The 16,130-nt window shown below is 30.6% G+C and overlaps 1 protein-coding gene across 3 annotated transcripts in view; it reads right to left on the reverse strand.

Annotated features, from left to right (window-relative positions):
- LOC143054462 (uncharacterized) overlaps window positions 1-16,130 on the reverse strand; it is a 32,307-nt gene that overhangs the window by 8,518 nt on the left and 7,659 nt on the right. For 2 of the 3 annotated variants that reach the window (XM_076227471.1, XM_076227472.1), the window contains 2 exons: window positions 14,162-14,436; window positions 12,251-12,480 (listed from right to left, as the gene is read on the reverse strand). In XM_076227471.1, the coding sequence (XP_076083586.1) occupies window positions 12,251-12,480; window positions 14,162-14,375 (444 nt within the window). In that variant the 5' untranslated portion in view covers window positions 14,376-14,436. Of the gene's footprint in view, window positions 1-12,250; window positions 12,481-14,161; window positions 14,437-16,130 lie in introns of those variants that run through there. The other variant, XM_076227473.1, reaches the window with a different exon arrangement.

The following is a 16,130-nucleotide window of genomic DNA, read 5'->3' on the forward strand; positions in this document are numbered from 1 at the left end:
CAGTTATCATAAACATACAAAATGGCTGACAGTTCTAAGTATGCATAATTTATAGAGGTCAAACCTCATACCATTTACAAACGTAAAAATTCGAAAGAAAACGATATTCTTAACCATAAGAATACTTTTGTTTCATGAAGAAATGAAGAAAAAAAACAACACCTGAAATAAATATCAGGCCCTCTAAATTTTCTATGAATTATTTGTAGAAACTGCTGTCTCATGTAGATTTGTATTGATTTTATCCTCTGGGCAGGGCAGATTCCCAAGGTAGTGTCTTGATACCTATTTTTAAAATGATGTTGAATTCATTTGAATTGTTGGTGAACATTCAGTTTTATTCAAGCTGTAAGCTTATCAAAAAAGTAGTAACTCGAAATTTCAAAATCATCTTCCTAGATTTAGTATTCAAACACTAGATGTACTTAATTTTTTAGGACTGGAGTAGAACACCGGAAGTAAGTTAGTCTCTCCTACATCTGGTTTGAAGCCAAAGCCTTAGGAAAGTATATTGCTTAGCATGCTATAGCAAACTTTCCAAAAAATCAAATCAAACAAACAGTACAAAATGGACAAGGGAATATGATAACAAATAATCATACCAAGTATGCAAGTTATATGTAAAATGGTCTCTGAGTATTGTGTATTGAAGGACAGACAGACAGTACAGTATTATAGACAAGGGTTTATAATAACAAATTATCCTACCAAGTATACAAGTAATATATCAAACTGTCTCTGGGTATTGTGTTTAGATGGATATGATGGTCGGACAGACAAATACAATTACTATATCCCCCTTCAAGATTTACCGAAGACTATTTGAAAAATAGGTCAATGGTCTTACATGGATTTCTGTACCTAATTTCATATGTTTAAGTTTTCTTTTTTCAATATTTAAACTGCATAAAGAATTTAGCTGTGAGTAAAGAAAATGTTTTAAGGTAAATAACATTTATTTAGCATGTTTAAGATATAATCTTATCGTTATTTTAGCCTTTTTAAAATTCTCTTAGCATTATTTTAGCCTTTAATCCTCTTATCATTATTTTAGCCTTTTAATTCTCTTAGCATTATTTAAACCTTCAATCCTCTTAGCATTATCTTAGCCTTACACCCTCTTAGCATTATTTTAGCCTTTAATTCTCTTAGCTCTATTTTAGCCTATAATTCTCTTAGCATTATTTTAGCCTTTAATCCTCTTAGCATTATTTTAGCCTTAAATTCTCTTAGCATTATTTTAGCCTTTAATTCGCTTAGCATTATTTTAGCCTTCAATCCTCTTAGCTTTATTTAAGCCTTCAATCCTCTTAGCATTATTTTAGCCTTTAATTCTCTTAGCATTTTTTTAGCCTTTAATCCTCTTAGCTTTATTTCAGCCTTCAATCCTCTTAGCTTTATTTTAGCCTTTAATTCTCTTAGCATTATTTTAGCCTTTAATTCTCTTAGCATTATTTTAGCCTTTAATCCTCTTAGCTTTATTTAAGCCTTCAATCCTCTTAGCATTATTTTAGCCTTTAATTCTCTTAGCATTATTTTAGCCTTCAATCCTCTTTGCTTTATTTAAGCCTTCAATCCTCTTAGCATTATTTTAGCCTTTAATTCTCTTAGCATTATTTTAGCCTTTAATCCTCTTAGCTTTATTTAAGCCTTCAATCCTCTTAGCATTATTTAAGCCTTCAATCCTCTTAGCATTATTTTAGCCTTTAATTCTCTTAGCATTATTTTAGCCTTTAATCCTCTTAGCTTTATTTCAGCCTTCAATCCTCTTAGCATTATTTTAGCCTTTAATTCTCTTAGCATTATTTTAGCCTTTAATCCTCTTAGCATTATTTTAGCCTTTAATCCTCTTAGCTTTACTTTAGCCTTTAATTCTCTTAGCATTATTTTAGCCTTTAATCCTCTTAGCATTATTTTAGCCTTTAATTCTCTTAGCATTATTTTAGCCTTTAATCCTCTTAGCTTTATTTCAGCCTTCAATCCTCTTAGCTTTACTTTAGCCTTTAATTCTCTTAGCATTATTTAAGCCTTTAATCCTCTTAGCATTATTTTAGCCTTTGATTCTCTTAGCATTATTTTAGCCTTTTAGTCTCTTAGCATTATTTTAACCGTTAATCCTCTTAGCATTATTTTAGCCTTTAATTCTCTTAGCATTATTTTAGCCTTTAATTCTTTAAGCATTATTTTAGCCTTTAATTCTCTTAGCATTATTTTAGCCTTTAATTCTCTTAGCATTATTTTAGCCTTTAATTCTCTTAGCATTATTTTAGCCTTTAATTCTCTTAGCATTATTTTAACCTTTAATCCTCTTAGCATTATTTTAGCCTTTTAGTCTCTTAGCATTATTTTAGCCTTCAATCCTCTTAGCATTATTTTACCCTTCAATCCTCTTAGCATTACTTTAGCCTTTAATTCTCTTAGCATTATTTTAGCCTTTAATTCTCTTAGCATTATTTTAACCTTCAATCCTCTTAGCATTATTTTAGCCTTTAATTCTCTTAGCATTATTTTAGCCTTTAATTCTCTAAACATTATTTTAGCCTTTAATTCTCTAAACATTATTTTAGCCTTTAATTCTCTAAGCATTATTTTAACCTTTAATTCTCTAAATATTATTTTAGCCTTTAATTCTCTTAGCATTATTTTAGCCTTTAATTCTCTAAACATTATTTTAGCCTTTAATTCTCTTAGCATTATTTTAACCTTTAATTCTCTTAGCATTATTTTAACCTTTAATTCTCTTAGCATTACTTTAGCCTTTAATTCTCTTAGCATTATTTTAGCCTTTAATTCTCTAAACATTATTTTAGCCTTTAATTCTAGCATTACTTTAGCCTTTAATTTTCTTAGCATTATTTTAGCCTTCAATCCTCTTAGCATTATTTCAGCCTTCAATCGTCTTACCATTATTTTATATAGCCTTTAATTCTCTTAGCATTATTTCAGCCTTTAATTCTCTTAGCATTATTTTAGTCTTTAATCCTCTTAGCATTATTTTAGCCTTTAATTCTCTTAGCATTATTTTAGCCTTTTAGTCTCTTAGCATTATTTTAGCCTTTAATTCTCTTAGCATTATTTTAGCCTTCAATCCTCTTAGCTTTATTTCAGCCTTCAATCCTCTTAGCATTATTTCAGCCTTCAATCCTCTTAGCATTATTTTAGCCTTTAATTATCTTAGCATTATTTTAGCCTTTTAGTCTCTTAGCATTATTTTAACCTTCAATCCTCTTAGCTTTATTTTAGCCTTTAATTCTCTTAGCATTATTTTAGCCTTTAATTCTCTTAGCATTATTTTAGCCTTTAATCCTCTTAGCATTATTATTTTAGCCTTCAATCCTCTTAGCATTATTTTAGCCTTTAATTCTCTTAGCATTATTTTAGCCTTCAATCCTCTTAGCATTATTTTAGCCTTTGATTCTCTGAGCATTATTTTAACCTTTAATTATCTTAGCATTATTTTAGCCTTTTAGTCTCTTAGCATTATTTTAACCTTCAATCCTCTTAGCTTTATTTTAGCCTTTAATTCTCTTAGCATTATTTTAGCCTTTAATTCTCTTAGCATTATTTTAGCCTTTAATCCTCTTAGCATTATTATTTTAGCCTTCAATCCTCTTAGCATTATTTTAGCCTTTAATTCTCTTAGCATTATTTTAGCCTTCAATCCTCTTAGCATTATTTTAGCCTTTAATTTTCTTAGCATTATTTTAACCTTTAATTCTCTTAGCATTTTTTTGGCCTTTGATTCTCTGAGCATTATTTTAACCTTTAATTCTCTTAGCATTATTTTAGCCTTTAAGTCTCTTAGCATTATTTTAGCCTTTAATTCTCTAAACATTATTTTAGCCTTTAATTCTCTTAGCATTATTTTAACCTTTAATTCTCTAAACATTATTTTAGCCTTTAATTCTCTTAGCATTATTTTAGCCTTTAATTCTCTAAACATAATTTTAGCCTTTAATTCTCTTAGCATTATTTTAACCGTTAATTCTCTTAGCATTATTTTAACCTTTAATTCTCTTAGCATTTTTTTAGCCTTTGATTCTCTGAGCATTATTTTAACCTTTAATTTTCTTAGCATTATTTTAGCCTATAAGTCTCTTAGCATTATTTTAGCCTTTAATTCTCTAAACATTATTTTAGCCTTTAATTCTCTTAGCATTATTTTAACCTTTAATTCTCTAAACATTATTTTAGCCTTTAATTCTCTTAGCATTATTTTAGCCTTTAATTCTCTTAACATTATTTTAGCCTTTAATTTTCTTAGCATTATTTTAACCTTTAATTCTCTTAGCATTATTTTAACCTTTAATTGTCTTAGCATTACTTTAGCCTTTAATTCTCTTAGCATTATTTTAGCCTTTAATTCTCTAAACATTATTTTAGCCTTTAATTCTAGCATTACTTTAGCCTTTAATTTTCTTAGCATTATTTTAGCCTTCAATCCTCTTAGCATTATTTCAGCCTTCAATCGTCTTAGCATTATTTTATATAGCCTTTAATTCTCTTAGCATTATTTCAGCCTTTAATTCTCTTAGCATTATTTTAGTCTTTAATCCTCTTAGCATTATTTTAGCCTTTAATTGTCTTAGCATTATTTTAGCCTTTTAGTCTCTTAGCATTATTTTAGCCTTTAATTCTCTTAGCATTATTTTAGCCTTTAATCCTCTTAGCATTATTTTAGCCTTTAATTCTCTTAGCATTATTTTAGCCTTTAATTCTCTTAGCATTATTTTAGCCTTCAATCCTCTTAGCTTTATTTCAGCCTTCAATCCTCTTAGCATTATTTCAGCCTTCAATCCTCTTAGCATTATTTTAGCCTTTAATTATCTTAGCATTATTTTGGCCTTTTAGTCTCTTAGCATTATTTTAACCTTTAATCCTCTTAGCATTATTTTAGCCTTTAATTCTCTTAGCATTATTTTAGCCTTTAATTCTCTTAGCATTATTTTAGCCTTTAATCCTCTTAGCATTATTATTTTAGCCTTCAATCCTCTTAGCATTATTTTAGCCTTTAATTCTCCTAGCATTATTTTAGCCTTCAATCCTCTTAGCATTATTTTAGCCTTTAATTTTCTTAGCATTATTTTAACCTTTAATTCTCTTAGCATTTTTTTAGCCTTTGATTCTCTGAGCATCATTTTAACCTTTAATTCTCTTAGCATTATTTTAGCCTTTAAGTCTCTTAGCATTATTTTAGCCTTTAATTCTCTAAACATTATTTTAGCCTTTAATTCTCTTAGCATTATTTTAACCTTTAATTCTCTAAACATTATTTTAGCCTTTAATTCTCTTAGCATTATTTTAGCCTTTAATTCTCTAAACATTATTTTAGCCTTTAATTCTCTTAGCATTATTTTAACCTTTAATTCTCTTAGCATTATTTTAACCTTTAATTCTCTTAGCACTTTTTTAGCCTTTGATTCTCTGAGCATTATTTTAACCTTTAATTCTCTTAGCATTATTTTAGCCTTTAAGTCTCTTAGCATTATTTTAGCCTTTAATTCTCTAAACATTATTTTAGCCTTTAATTCTCTTAGCATTATTTTAACCTTTAATTCTCTAAACATTATTTTAGCCTTTAATTCTCTTAGTATTATTTTAGCCTTTAATTCTCTAAACATTATTTTAGCCTTTAATTCTCTTAGCATTATTTTAACCTTTAATTCTCTTAGCATTATTTTAACCTTTAATTCTCTTAGCATTACTTTAGCCTTTAATTCTCTTAGCATTATTTTAGCCTTTAATTCTCTAAACATTATTTTAGCCTTTAATTCTAGCATTACTTTAGCCTTTAATTTTCTTAGCATTATTTTAGCCTTCAATCCTCTTAGCATTATTTCAGCCTTCAATCGTCTTAGCATTATTTTAGCCTTCAATCCTCTTAGCATTATTTCAGCCTTCAATCCTCTTAGCATTATTTTAGCCTTTAATTGTTTTTGCATTATTTTAGCCTTCAATCCTCTTAGCTTTATTTCAGCCTTCCATCATGATAGTAGAATTATTTAGCCTTCAATCCTTTCAGCATTAATTTAGTCTTCAATCCTCTTAGAATCATTTTAGCCTTCATTTATCTTTAATAAAAAATGTTTAAGAATTATTTAAGCCTTCAAATATTTTTAATATAAATGTTCAAGAATTAATTTAAGCCTTCTGTCGGCTTAAAAATATTTTAGCCTTCAATCCTCTTAGCAATTTTTCAGCCTTCAATCGTTTTAGCATTATTTTAGCCTTCAATCGTTTTAGCACAATAGTAATATAAATTTCATAAAAATCTGGCAAGATTTGTACACATTAGAGTGCTTATAATGCAATTTTCCATATTTACTTTTAAAACGATTGCATGATCAGCACTGATTTTCGAAATTGTCCAAGACATTGCTGATATAAACCTATGATATAATTTTAAAATAATTGTTCAGCACTGATTTTCAAACTCGTCCAAGACATTGCTAATACAAACCTATGATAAAAGTTCCATAAAGTATTGTACAAATGAGAGCACTAAAGTAGGAATTTACAATAAATTTAAAAAAATTGATTGGCACTGATTTTCTAACTCGTCTCAGGCATTGCTAATATAAACCTATGATTTAAGTTTCATATAATGCTGGCAAAAATTGTACATTTAAGAGCGCTAACGATGCAATTTACCATAAAATTAATGTGTCCAAGGGGCATAACTCTTTTAAAAATAATTGATTGGCACTCAATCAAAGATATAAAAAAGAAGATGTGGTTTGATTGCCAATGAGACAACTTTCCACAAAAGACCAAAATGACACAGACATTAGCAACTATAGGTTATCGTACGGCCTTCAACAATGAGCAAAGCCCATACCGCATAGTCAGCTATAATAGGCCCTGATTCCTCTGAGGGATACGCAGTGGCGTAGCTGGGTCATTTTGACGTGTACGCCCGAACCTTGGCGAGGGATCGAGGGGTGCAAACCGCTTAAAGTTAAAGCACCTGTTGGTGGTGGTTTCGAAAGGGATGAAGCCCCCAAAAGCTATTGAGAATGGGATACCGTTATGATTCCTGTCAGAAACACATCATTGATAGCAACATACTTTTGAATCTATAAATGGTTTATTTGTTTTGGTTAAATTTTGTAATATATATGTTAACTTATTCATCGTTTTAAACTGGAAGCTAGTTTAATGGTCATTGGTTTTAAAGAAAATTTATCTTTCCTTCAAGGGATTTAAAAAAAAATCTAAAAATTTCTTTTGATATTTTTTTCTTGATCTGGAATATTTCACGACAATCTATGAAGGTTTATAAATTGAGCATGTAAAACAATTAATTGCGTAAAGAAGAGTCCGGCTATCTGTCTACCAGAAAAGAACAGAAAACTATAAGAAAACAAATGCTTTCAAAATTTTCGCTTTAGACATTAGTCATAGAAAAAGCTTCTTCGGCATTTTCATAAAATTCGATGAAGGTTCGACAAGTAGTTAATGTAATTGAGAAATAGCAAAGTGTAAGCCCAAACTGCGACCACTTATTAATTGCAGAAATAAATACATTTTGTCCTTAAACGCGGGAAAATCAAAGTTATAATTGCATTATTATATTGTTCTGAATATACTCTTTTGATCATAAACAGTTTCTGTCCAAATTTTGTAAAATTTCACGCAGGGTCATTCAAAAGACTTTATCCACATAATCATTTGGAACCTGTAAAATATTGACGCCGCTTTGTCTCGCTTTTGGGATATAAATCACAGGCTTGACAAAAATACTAACAGCATATTGAATCTGAGCAGATAGTGAATTGCTTAATATATAAGAAAAGTACGTAGAATTCATAGTAGATTCAGTATTTTACAAAAATTCGAACAAATATATTAAATGATCTTATTCTATTTGAATAAATTTCATCCCTTTTTTATTCAAAATTACAATCCATTGAAAAATGAAGCACACGGTTGATGTGCTTTTGACCAGTTTTTCTTATTCTATGTTGATTATTTGTTTCATTTTCAAAATTCAAGTGTACGCCCGGGCGTTTTGACGTAAACGTAGCTACGCGCATGATACGATTGTTATTGTTTTCACTGATATTAGTATTATTCTCCAAAATAATTCAACTGCACATGTATTCTCTATTTGATTAGATTTTCAACTTTAGAAAATAGCCAATCTCTGATACAAGTGTATGAACAATGTAATTATTGTGTTTCAATTTTGTACTATCAATTCCAAGTTTACTATCCACAGCGGTCACTGATATATTATATAGAGAGAAGGTAACTCACTTCGTACCTTATCATCTATTTTCCTACGTGAATTCTATGAGGAATCCCAATTCTAATTCATCAAATATTTAATTTCCTTTAGGTCAGTGGGCATGACTCCTTTACGTATAATTCCTCTGTTTAAATTGCCATCGCTTTTAATATAATTCGACGTCTATCGACAGAACAGATCTATTTTACTGGTCATATCGTCTTATTTTTATTCTTAAGTGACCTAAGTATTGTATGGGCGACAACTCTAAATCTGGTTCCCTGCATTAAATGTCCGAATGTTTATAAACAACACGATAAGGTACGAAAGTTACCCTTAACAGTATAAAGTATAAATCATTTTAAATAAACTCGAGCTGTTCACAATCTATCAATGACCAGGTTCATTATTGATCTACTCAAAATGTGAACAAAACAGGAATAATGAATAGCAAATAAAAACATATGAAAGTTATTTAAATGATTACAACATGCTAAAGAAATTTTACTTTAAAAAAAATCTTTGATCAACAATGAGCAACAAGTTTCTTAACGTTGATAATATGGAAGACTCCATTTCGGCTGAAGGGGTGTTCTAGTTCTACCATTACATTGTTGACTACATTTTTTTAATTTAAATGTTGCACATAAGGCCATAAGAAATAATAGGTTTGTTTGCCCAAACGCTACCTACCCAGAAAAAAGCTGCCTACTCAAATTCTTTTATTGTCCTGATTTGAAGAAGTTTTTTTTTAATCAAATAGGCATGAAGACTAATAAACAAATGATACTACAATTTATGTTTTTGAAGAAAAAAAAGAAAATGCCTACCTACCTACCCACTGTCTCAACCTTAGGGTAGGGTTTGGGCAAACCAAAATATTTTTAAATGTGGCCTAATTTAAAATTATGCAACAACAATTACCCTAAATAGCAGATAGACACAGAAAGGATCTCTCGAGTTTCCAAATTAATCAATGGAGTGGGGAAACCAGATCAACCATTTAGTCTGATACCCCTAGAGGTCAGGAAAACTATACGCAAGCGCATAATTACCTTAGCAAACCGTTAGAATTATTATTTGATCTAGGTCAATTGTAGCAAGGACGTATATATATTTAATGTTGGTTTTAACGTCCTAGATGGTTCTCCATTTCTTTATGGAAGTTCAATATCAAAGTTTCAGTTTCATAACGGTAACCATGGTAACATATAAGAAAAACTCCGCTTTAGTACTTATCTGACAGAAATAGTTTTATCGGAAGATTTCTGATGATGATGAACTCGCATTTTAACATTACTGCGGAATTTCCTCTTTGACGTGTTTCTAAATATATGAAACCCTAAATATAAATACTGCTTAATTCTGATTTTCCGTATTGAAAAATAAACGCATATATAAAATAAAAATTGTAAGGGTTCCGCGGAACCCAGTGTCTCGCCTACTCTTTCTGTTTATCGCAAGCTCAACAAAAATGAAGAAACAAATCAATAAAATATTCCTGTTGATACTATCTTTTGATTGTAAGAAGCTTCTGTCCAAGTTTGGTAAAAATCTAGGATAGTTTATGTAATAAATGTTTAAAAAATCTAACTGCTCACTAAATGTAATGTTAACTAGAAGAAAACAAAATTTCCTTCTAGATACTAGCTTTTGATCATAAACAAGCTTCTTTCCAAGTTTGGTACAAATCCAAAATAGTATAAGAAAGTTATTAAAATTTTAAAAAGTTAAACCACAGAGTGAATGTGTTGTTTCGCAGCAAATCTAAGTCCATTTAAAAGTAAAATACAGAAAAATGGATTTTTTTTTTTTACAAAATTTTCTTCTGGATACTATCTTATGATAATGATGATCATAAACAATCTTCTGTACAAGTTTGGTACCAACCCAGGATAGTTTAAGAAAGTTATTAAAATTTTAAAAACTTTAACCACAGAGTGAATGTTATATTTCCCGGCAGAAAAACTAAGTCCATTTATAAGTAAAATACGGAAAAAATGGAATTTTATTTTTACAAAATTTACTTCTAGATACTATCTTTTGATCATATATATATATATATATATATCATTTTATTCTGGTATCACCTAAGTTGGACAAAGGTATACAGAAAAACACATTAGTTTACATTACATTACAAATAAGTACATTTGTTGATCATAAACAAGCTTCTGTCCAAGTTTGGTAGAAATCCAGGATCATTTGAGAAAGTTATTTAAATTTCAAAAACATTAATCACAGAGTGAATATTTGTGGACGCCGCCGCCGCCGACGACGACGGAATGTAGTCTCGCCCAGTCTCGCTTTTTCGACTAAAGTCGAAGGCTCGACAAAAAGGGAGCTATCAAAACATGGGGATTATGAGATGAAAATTATAGGAAAGTTGTTTAAATTCAATCTGTTTGTTTGTTTTTACCTTTTATAACGAGACAATCTTTAGAATCTGAGTTGTTCCTTAATGTTAAGCACAAAACGGTTGACGTGAAGGCCTTGGAAGGCATTGGAAGACCTTGGAAAGGAGTCAATGGTAAAAGTCTTCAGATTGCTTGACAGCAATCGTATCCCAAAAACTGCATTTCACCACCTTTAACTTGCTCTTTATTTAGCAACATCATCCAGGCTTATTAATATATTAAATCCCCAGATACAATTTAGAAACAAGACACCCTAAGAAACCTTCAGGTACAGTTTGGTAGCAACTCACCTAGTTTAAGGTAGATCACAAGTATATATTTTTTGAGACAGAAATTTTTTATACTTTGCCAAAATAAAGATTTTACTATGCTCTTTTCAAAAATATAATAAAAAGTATTGGTCACCGTGCTATTTTTCAAGCTATGAGTCGTTGAAAATTGCCAAAATTTGGTTACTTTGTTCATAATAAACCCATTAGTGTGCATAAAAAAAATTCTATGAGATAGAATTTTGAATTAAATTGTGAGAAGAAAGGTTTCATACTATGTTTTAAGAAAATAAAAAGAACACATGGTGTCACCGAACTTGATTTCTTGCTACAAGTAAAAATAAAAAAATTCCCTAATAGCCCAGTATAAATTTTGTACTAAAAGAGTTATCTCCCCTTAAATGGCTCATTTGAAAAAAAAATAATTTTAAAACCAAAAAAATAATATTTGTTAAAATATTTTGTATAATACGATTAATTAACAAGTTTTCTTTAAATAGACAAATTAGCCTAATCATTGAATTGCATATCTTTCTCCAAATTTGCAGATTTAGGCAAATAACTAGACCGATTTTGTACTGTGATTGTACAATCCAAGATGGCGGTATACCATGAATCTACCTTAAGAGTAGATGATTTTTTTAACATGAACAATGAGATTACCCATAGTCCTTTAGATTCTGAAAAAGCCAATTGGAATGCTGCATAGTGCAAATGGGAATGGTGTAGTGTCTGATGTGGAATGGTGTATGGTGCAATCGGAATGGTGCATAGTGCAATGTGCAATGTGGAATGGTGTAGTGTTTGATGTGGAATGGTTTATGGTGCAATGTGAAATGGTGTATGGTGCAATTGGAATGGTGCATAGTGCAATGTGCAATGTGGAATGGTGTAGTGTTTGATGTGGAATGGTGTATGGTGCAATCGGAATGGTGCATAGTGCAATGTGCAATGTGGAATGGTGTAGTGTTTGATGTGGAATGGTTTATGGTGCAATGTGAAATGGTGTATGGTGCAATTGGAATGGTGCATAGTGCAATGTGCAATGTGGAATGGTGTAGTGTTTGATGTGGAATGCAGAATGGTGTATACGTGCAATGTGGAATAGTGTAGCGTATGATGTGGAATGCAGAATGGTGTATGGTGCAATGTGGAAGTTTATGACATCCTTCCTCAGTCCCAAAGATCCCTTCAGAGGCAAGATGGTAAGAAAAGTTTATTGATTACTTAATTCAAATATTATCTTACTTGAGCTATGTATTGACAATGGGATCATCATGATCATAGTCCAACATGTTAAATATAAATCCAAGTATAAATGTGGAGATACTTACATCTGATATATCCCTCCAAGCTGTATTGAAATAAGCAGTATCTCTTGTATTACTATCATGATGAGCTAGTTCATTCCTGTAACATTTTATTCTGGCTAGATCAGAACCTGGAGTTATCTCCCCTGGTGGTGGTAGACTGTCAAATCCATTGATTGGAGGATTGATAGATGTCAAGTTTCTGATTAAACAGATCATCAATGTTACATCAAAAGTTTTGGAATCAGGAATACCTATAACATCAAAATCAACAGAAATGTTTCACTTATAGTCCTAAATTCATTTTTTTACATAAATAAGGCCTTTAGTTTTCTCGTTTGAATTGTTTTACATTGTCTTATCGGGGCCTTTTATAGATTTTATATGCGGTATGGGCTTTGCTTATTGTTGAAGGCCGTACGGTGACCTGTAGTTGTTAATGTCTGTGTCATTTTGGTCTTTTGTGGATAGTTGTCTCATTGGCAATCATACCACATCTTTTTTTTTATATATAAAAGGTGTTATGCTGGAGTATTTCACTCACCATTTTAAATGTTACTTAAAACTAATTACAGATAAAATATTACTTTAAAAATACTGACAAAAATTATTATATCTTTGAAATAATTAATAATTTCATTTACATGTATAAGAGGACAAGGTTTTTTAGTTTGTAGCCTGTTTACAGAATTTTTGTGTGAAAGATTAGAGTCAGTCAGAAGGAATTTTTAGACATAAGTATGTATAGAATTAGTGTACTTCAGCTTTATTACAATTATTTATGCTCTCCCTTTTTTGTCATCATTCTTTATGTTATGGGGACAATCATTTATTCTCAGATGTTTTAAAGGCCGTACTTTAACCTATATTATCGTACTGCGGCTACACTATCATGTTGTGATTGGTTTAACGCTGTCACATGGTGACCCCCTATGAGACCGTAGGGGGTTAGTAAATTTCATAGGGGGTTCGTGACGCGGTAATGGTGACGTCATCTATTAATGTTGTTGTGTTTCTTTGATTATTTTTCAACAAAACGCAGCAGAAAAAGTTCAGCGTACGATAAATTCGTTATACGGTTAACTACTTACCCCCTACGGATCCATAGAGGGTGAATAAAATCCATAGGGGATTCGGCCTCCGGCCTCACCCCCTATGGATTTTACTAACCCTCTATGGATCCGTAGGGGGTCAGTAGCGAACCATATAACTTATAATGGTTTACTTTTTAAATTGTTATTTGGATGGAGAGTTGTCTCAATGGCACTCACACCACATCTTCCTATATCTATCTAAGGCATGTCATCCTCATATAAGTTTGTAAAAGGGGAGGGGAATTAAGCTCATTTACAATCAGGACATAAATGGTCATTACAGGATGAGCGAAAAATAAACATATTGCACAAAAAATACAGTTTTAAATACCACTCGGGAAGCAGACCCATCCAATGTGAAAGACGAGATAATGGTTTCGTCTTTTTTGACAGTTAACCCCACTTTTGATATCTAAATGGATGAACAATTTTCATACAACCTATGAAACAAACAATTTTCATACAACCTATGAAACAAGAAAATTTCAAATTGTTCGTAGTAATTCATTTTATATTTAAAGTCTTTATCATTAGGACGGGATCGTTAAGTATTTAAGAATGAAACAGCTTATCCAAAATGGTTCAAAATAAAATCTTATGGAATTATGACAAAAAAGGAAAATAAACTTTAAGTTACCAATTCCACTCTGTAATTAGATCTTTAAATGTGAACTTAATTTACCAACAACTAAGTTACAAGTATGTAAAAAAAGAATATTGAAGATGTCATTTCATAAATAAGATTTTTTTTGTTTAGTAGCCATCACCAGAAAAAAAATTGTTAACCACATGTTAATGAAATCTTAATTAACAAAATGTCTGCAGTCACATAAAGACCTACCATTTCTTGGAATCAAAAGATTCCACTGAGCCTGGTTTATGATTCTCTTTACTTTTAAGTCCAAAAGAGTGTTGTGACTTGTACTTAGTGTTGAGGGTAGAGAGGTAGGTGGAAATTCTCTGTCAAAATAAGTACGAACTGCTCTAGGTGTCACTCCTTTCAATAACAAGGCTAACCGGACATAATTCTCCTCTTCTTCAGAAAGAGAAGCCATGATTTCAGATTGGCTTTACAATAGAAACCTATATCATTGTTACTTAATGGTTCATGTGTTCCTGCAAAAAATAAAAGATGTCACTGAAACATGAAAATGATATGGTGATAGTAACTAGAGGCTCCAATGATGTTGATATGAAGCAGGGTGGAAATAGGCATGAGTATAACAAGCACTTGGTTGTTAAGATATGTAGATTCTTTATCAAAGGTTTAAGGTGACATCATCAAAATAACTTTGTCTCATATAAAGACCATACAAAACACAATCATAAAATACAATTAAAAACCAATTGTTCAGAGAACAATTGAAGGTCTTTCCATCAAAACAATGTATTTTGATATGAAAAGTTGTGAAACTACGTTTAAAATGTCATTTCAATCGTCAAATGATAGCTTCTAGTAAGCTGATTCCAAAAATATATTGTTTCCATACATTTTTTTTAAATAAGGGAGAAAATTTGTTACTTCCGGTTTGAAAAATGTTACTTCCGATTATATTTGAATATTTACTTGACACTGATTCCAAAAATATCTGGTTCTATATACTTTTATATTAATAAAGTACAAAAAATAGCTACTTCCGGTTTACAAAAAGTCACTTCCGGTTGTTTTTTTCGAGGATAAATGGTTTGATACCTTTTTCTAAAAGTTGTATATCTTTATCATGTATACATATAGAATAAAAGCAAAGGTCAAAATCTAGAACGTCAAATTAAGCTATGACCTTGAGATCAATTTCAAGGTCATAAACCAAGGACCTCAAATCAAAAGACCATAGGCCTTAATTATATTTAGTTAATGAGTTATATCACCAAACGCGTATTTTTAAATACAAGAGGGGAGAAAACTCCCTTTTACATTCAACGTACGCTTGCAATCAAAATTTACATCTTACGACATGTCGCAATTAATAATTTAGTGAAAATAATTTGTTGATATCTTATACAGTCTTTGGATATAAGTGAAAATAAGCCAAATTCAAATATTAGAATATGACCTTGACCTTTGACCTTGACCTAATTTTCATTTTTTGGGACCAAGGACCTCAAATCAAAAGATCCTAGGTCTCTATCACTTATGGTTTATAAGATAGAAATTCATATCACTTATATCAGATGCATAAGGGGAAATAACTCTCATATGGAGCGGTCATATTGCTTCGGTCAAAATAGGACAAATCATGCAAAGGATATAACGAGCAATTTTGTAAAATAAATTTGTCATAATCTTTAACGGTTGCGAAGGAGATGCGATAACAAGGAAAACAGTGTTTGGGGAGATAACTCCTACAAAGAAAAGTATTCGTTTACGCAGGGTAAATTTCAAAAGCGCATAAACTGTTCGATATCATATACAAAATACCTAAGCGACATATTGCGAAACAAATGTTTATCGCAAGAACAAAATTAGGCGGAAAAAAAAAAAATAATCAGAAGAAAAACAATAGGTCTTTCCACAGAAAAGTGGAAAGACCTAATAAACACAAGTGCAAAGAAAGATAACTCTGACCTGTACAAACAATCATTTTATCTTATTTGTAGATCTTGTCCTGTTGATCTTTATTTCTTTATTTCAGTTTCTCTCTATCAAATATTGTTAATAAACAAATTGAATTAAAAAAATGGGTAAACATTGTTGTTTTTAAGAGCAATAAGGAGTCGACAGAATTTTAGCCTTGTTGACCTATTTGTAAATCATTGTCCTGCAGATTTTTGTTTGTCTTTGTGTATGTTTTTTTTCTCTAATAACTTAT

The sequence above is a fragment of the Mytilus galloprovincialis genome, chromosome 12 (assembly GCF_965363235.1).
Source record: "Mytilus galloprovincialis chromosome 12, xbMytGall1.hap1.1, whole genome shotgun sequence".
Taxonomy (NCBI): Eukaryota; Metazoa; Mollusca; class Bivalvia; order Mytilida; family Mytilidae; genus Mytilus; species Mytilus galloprovincialis.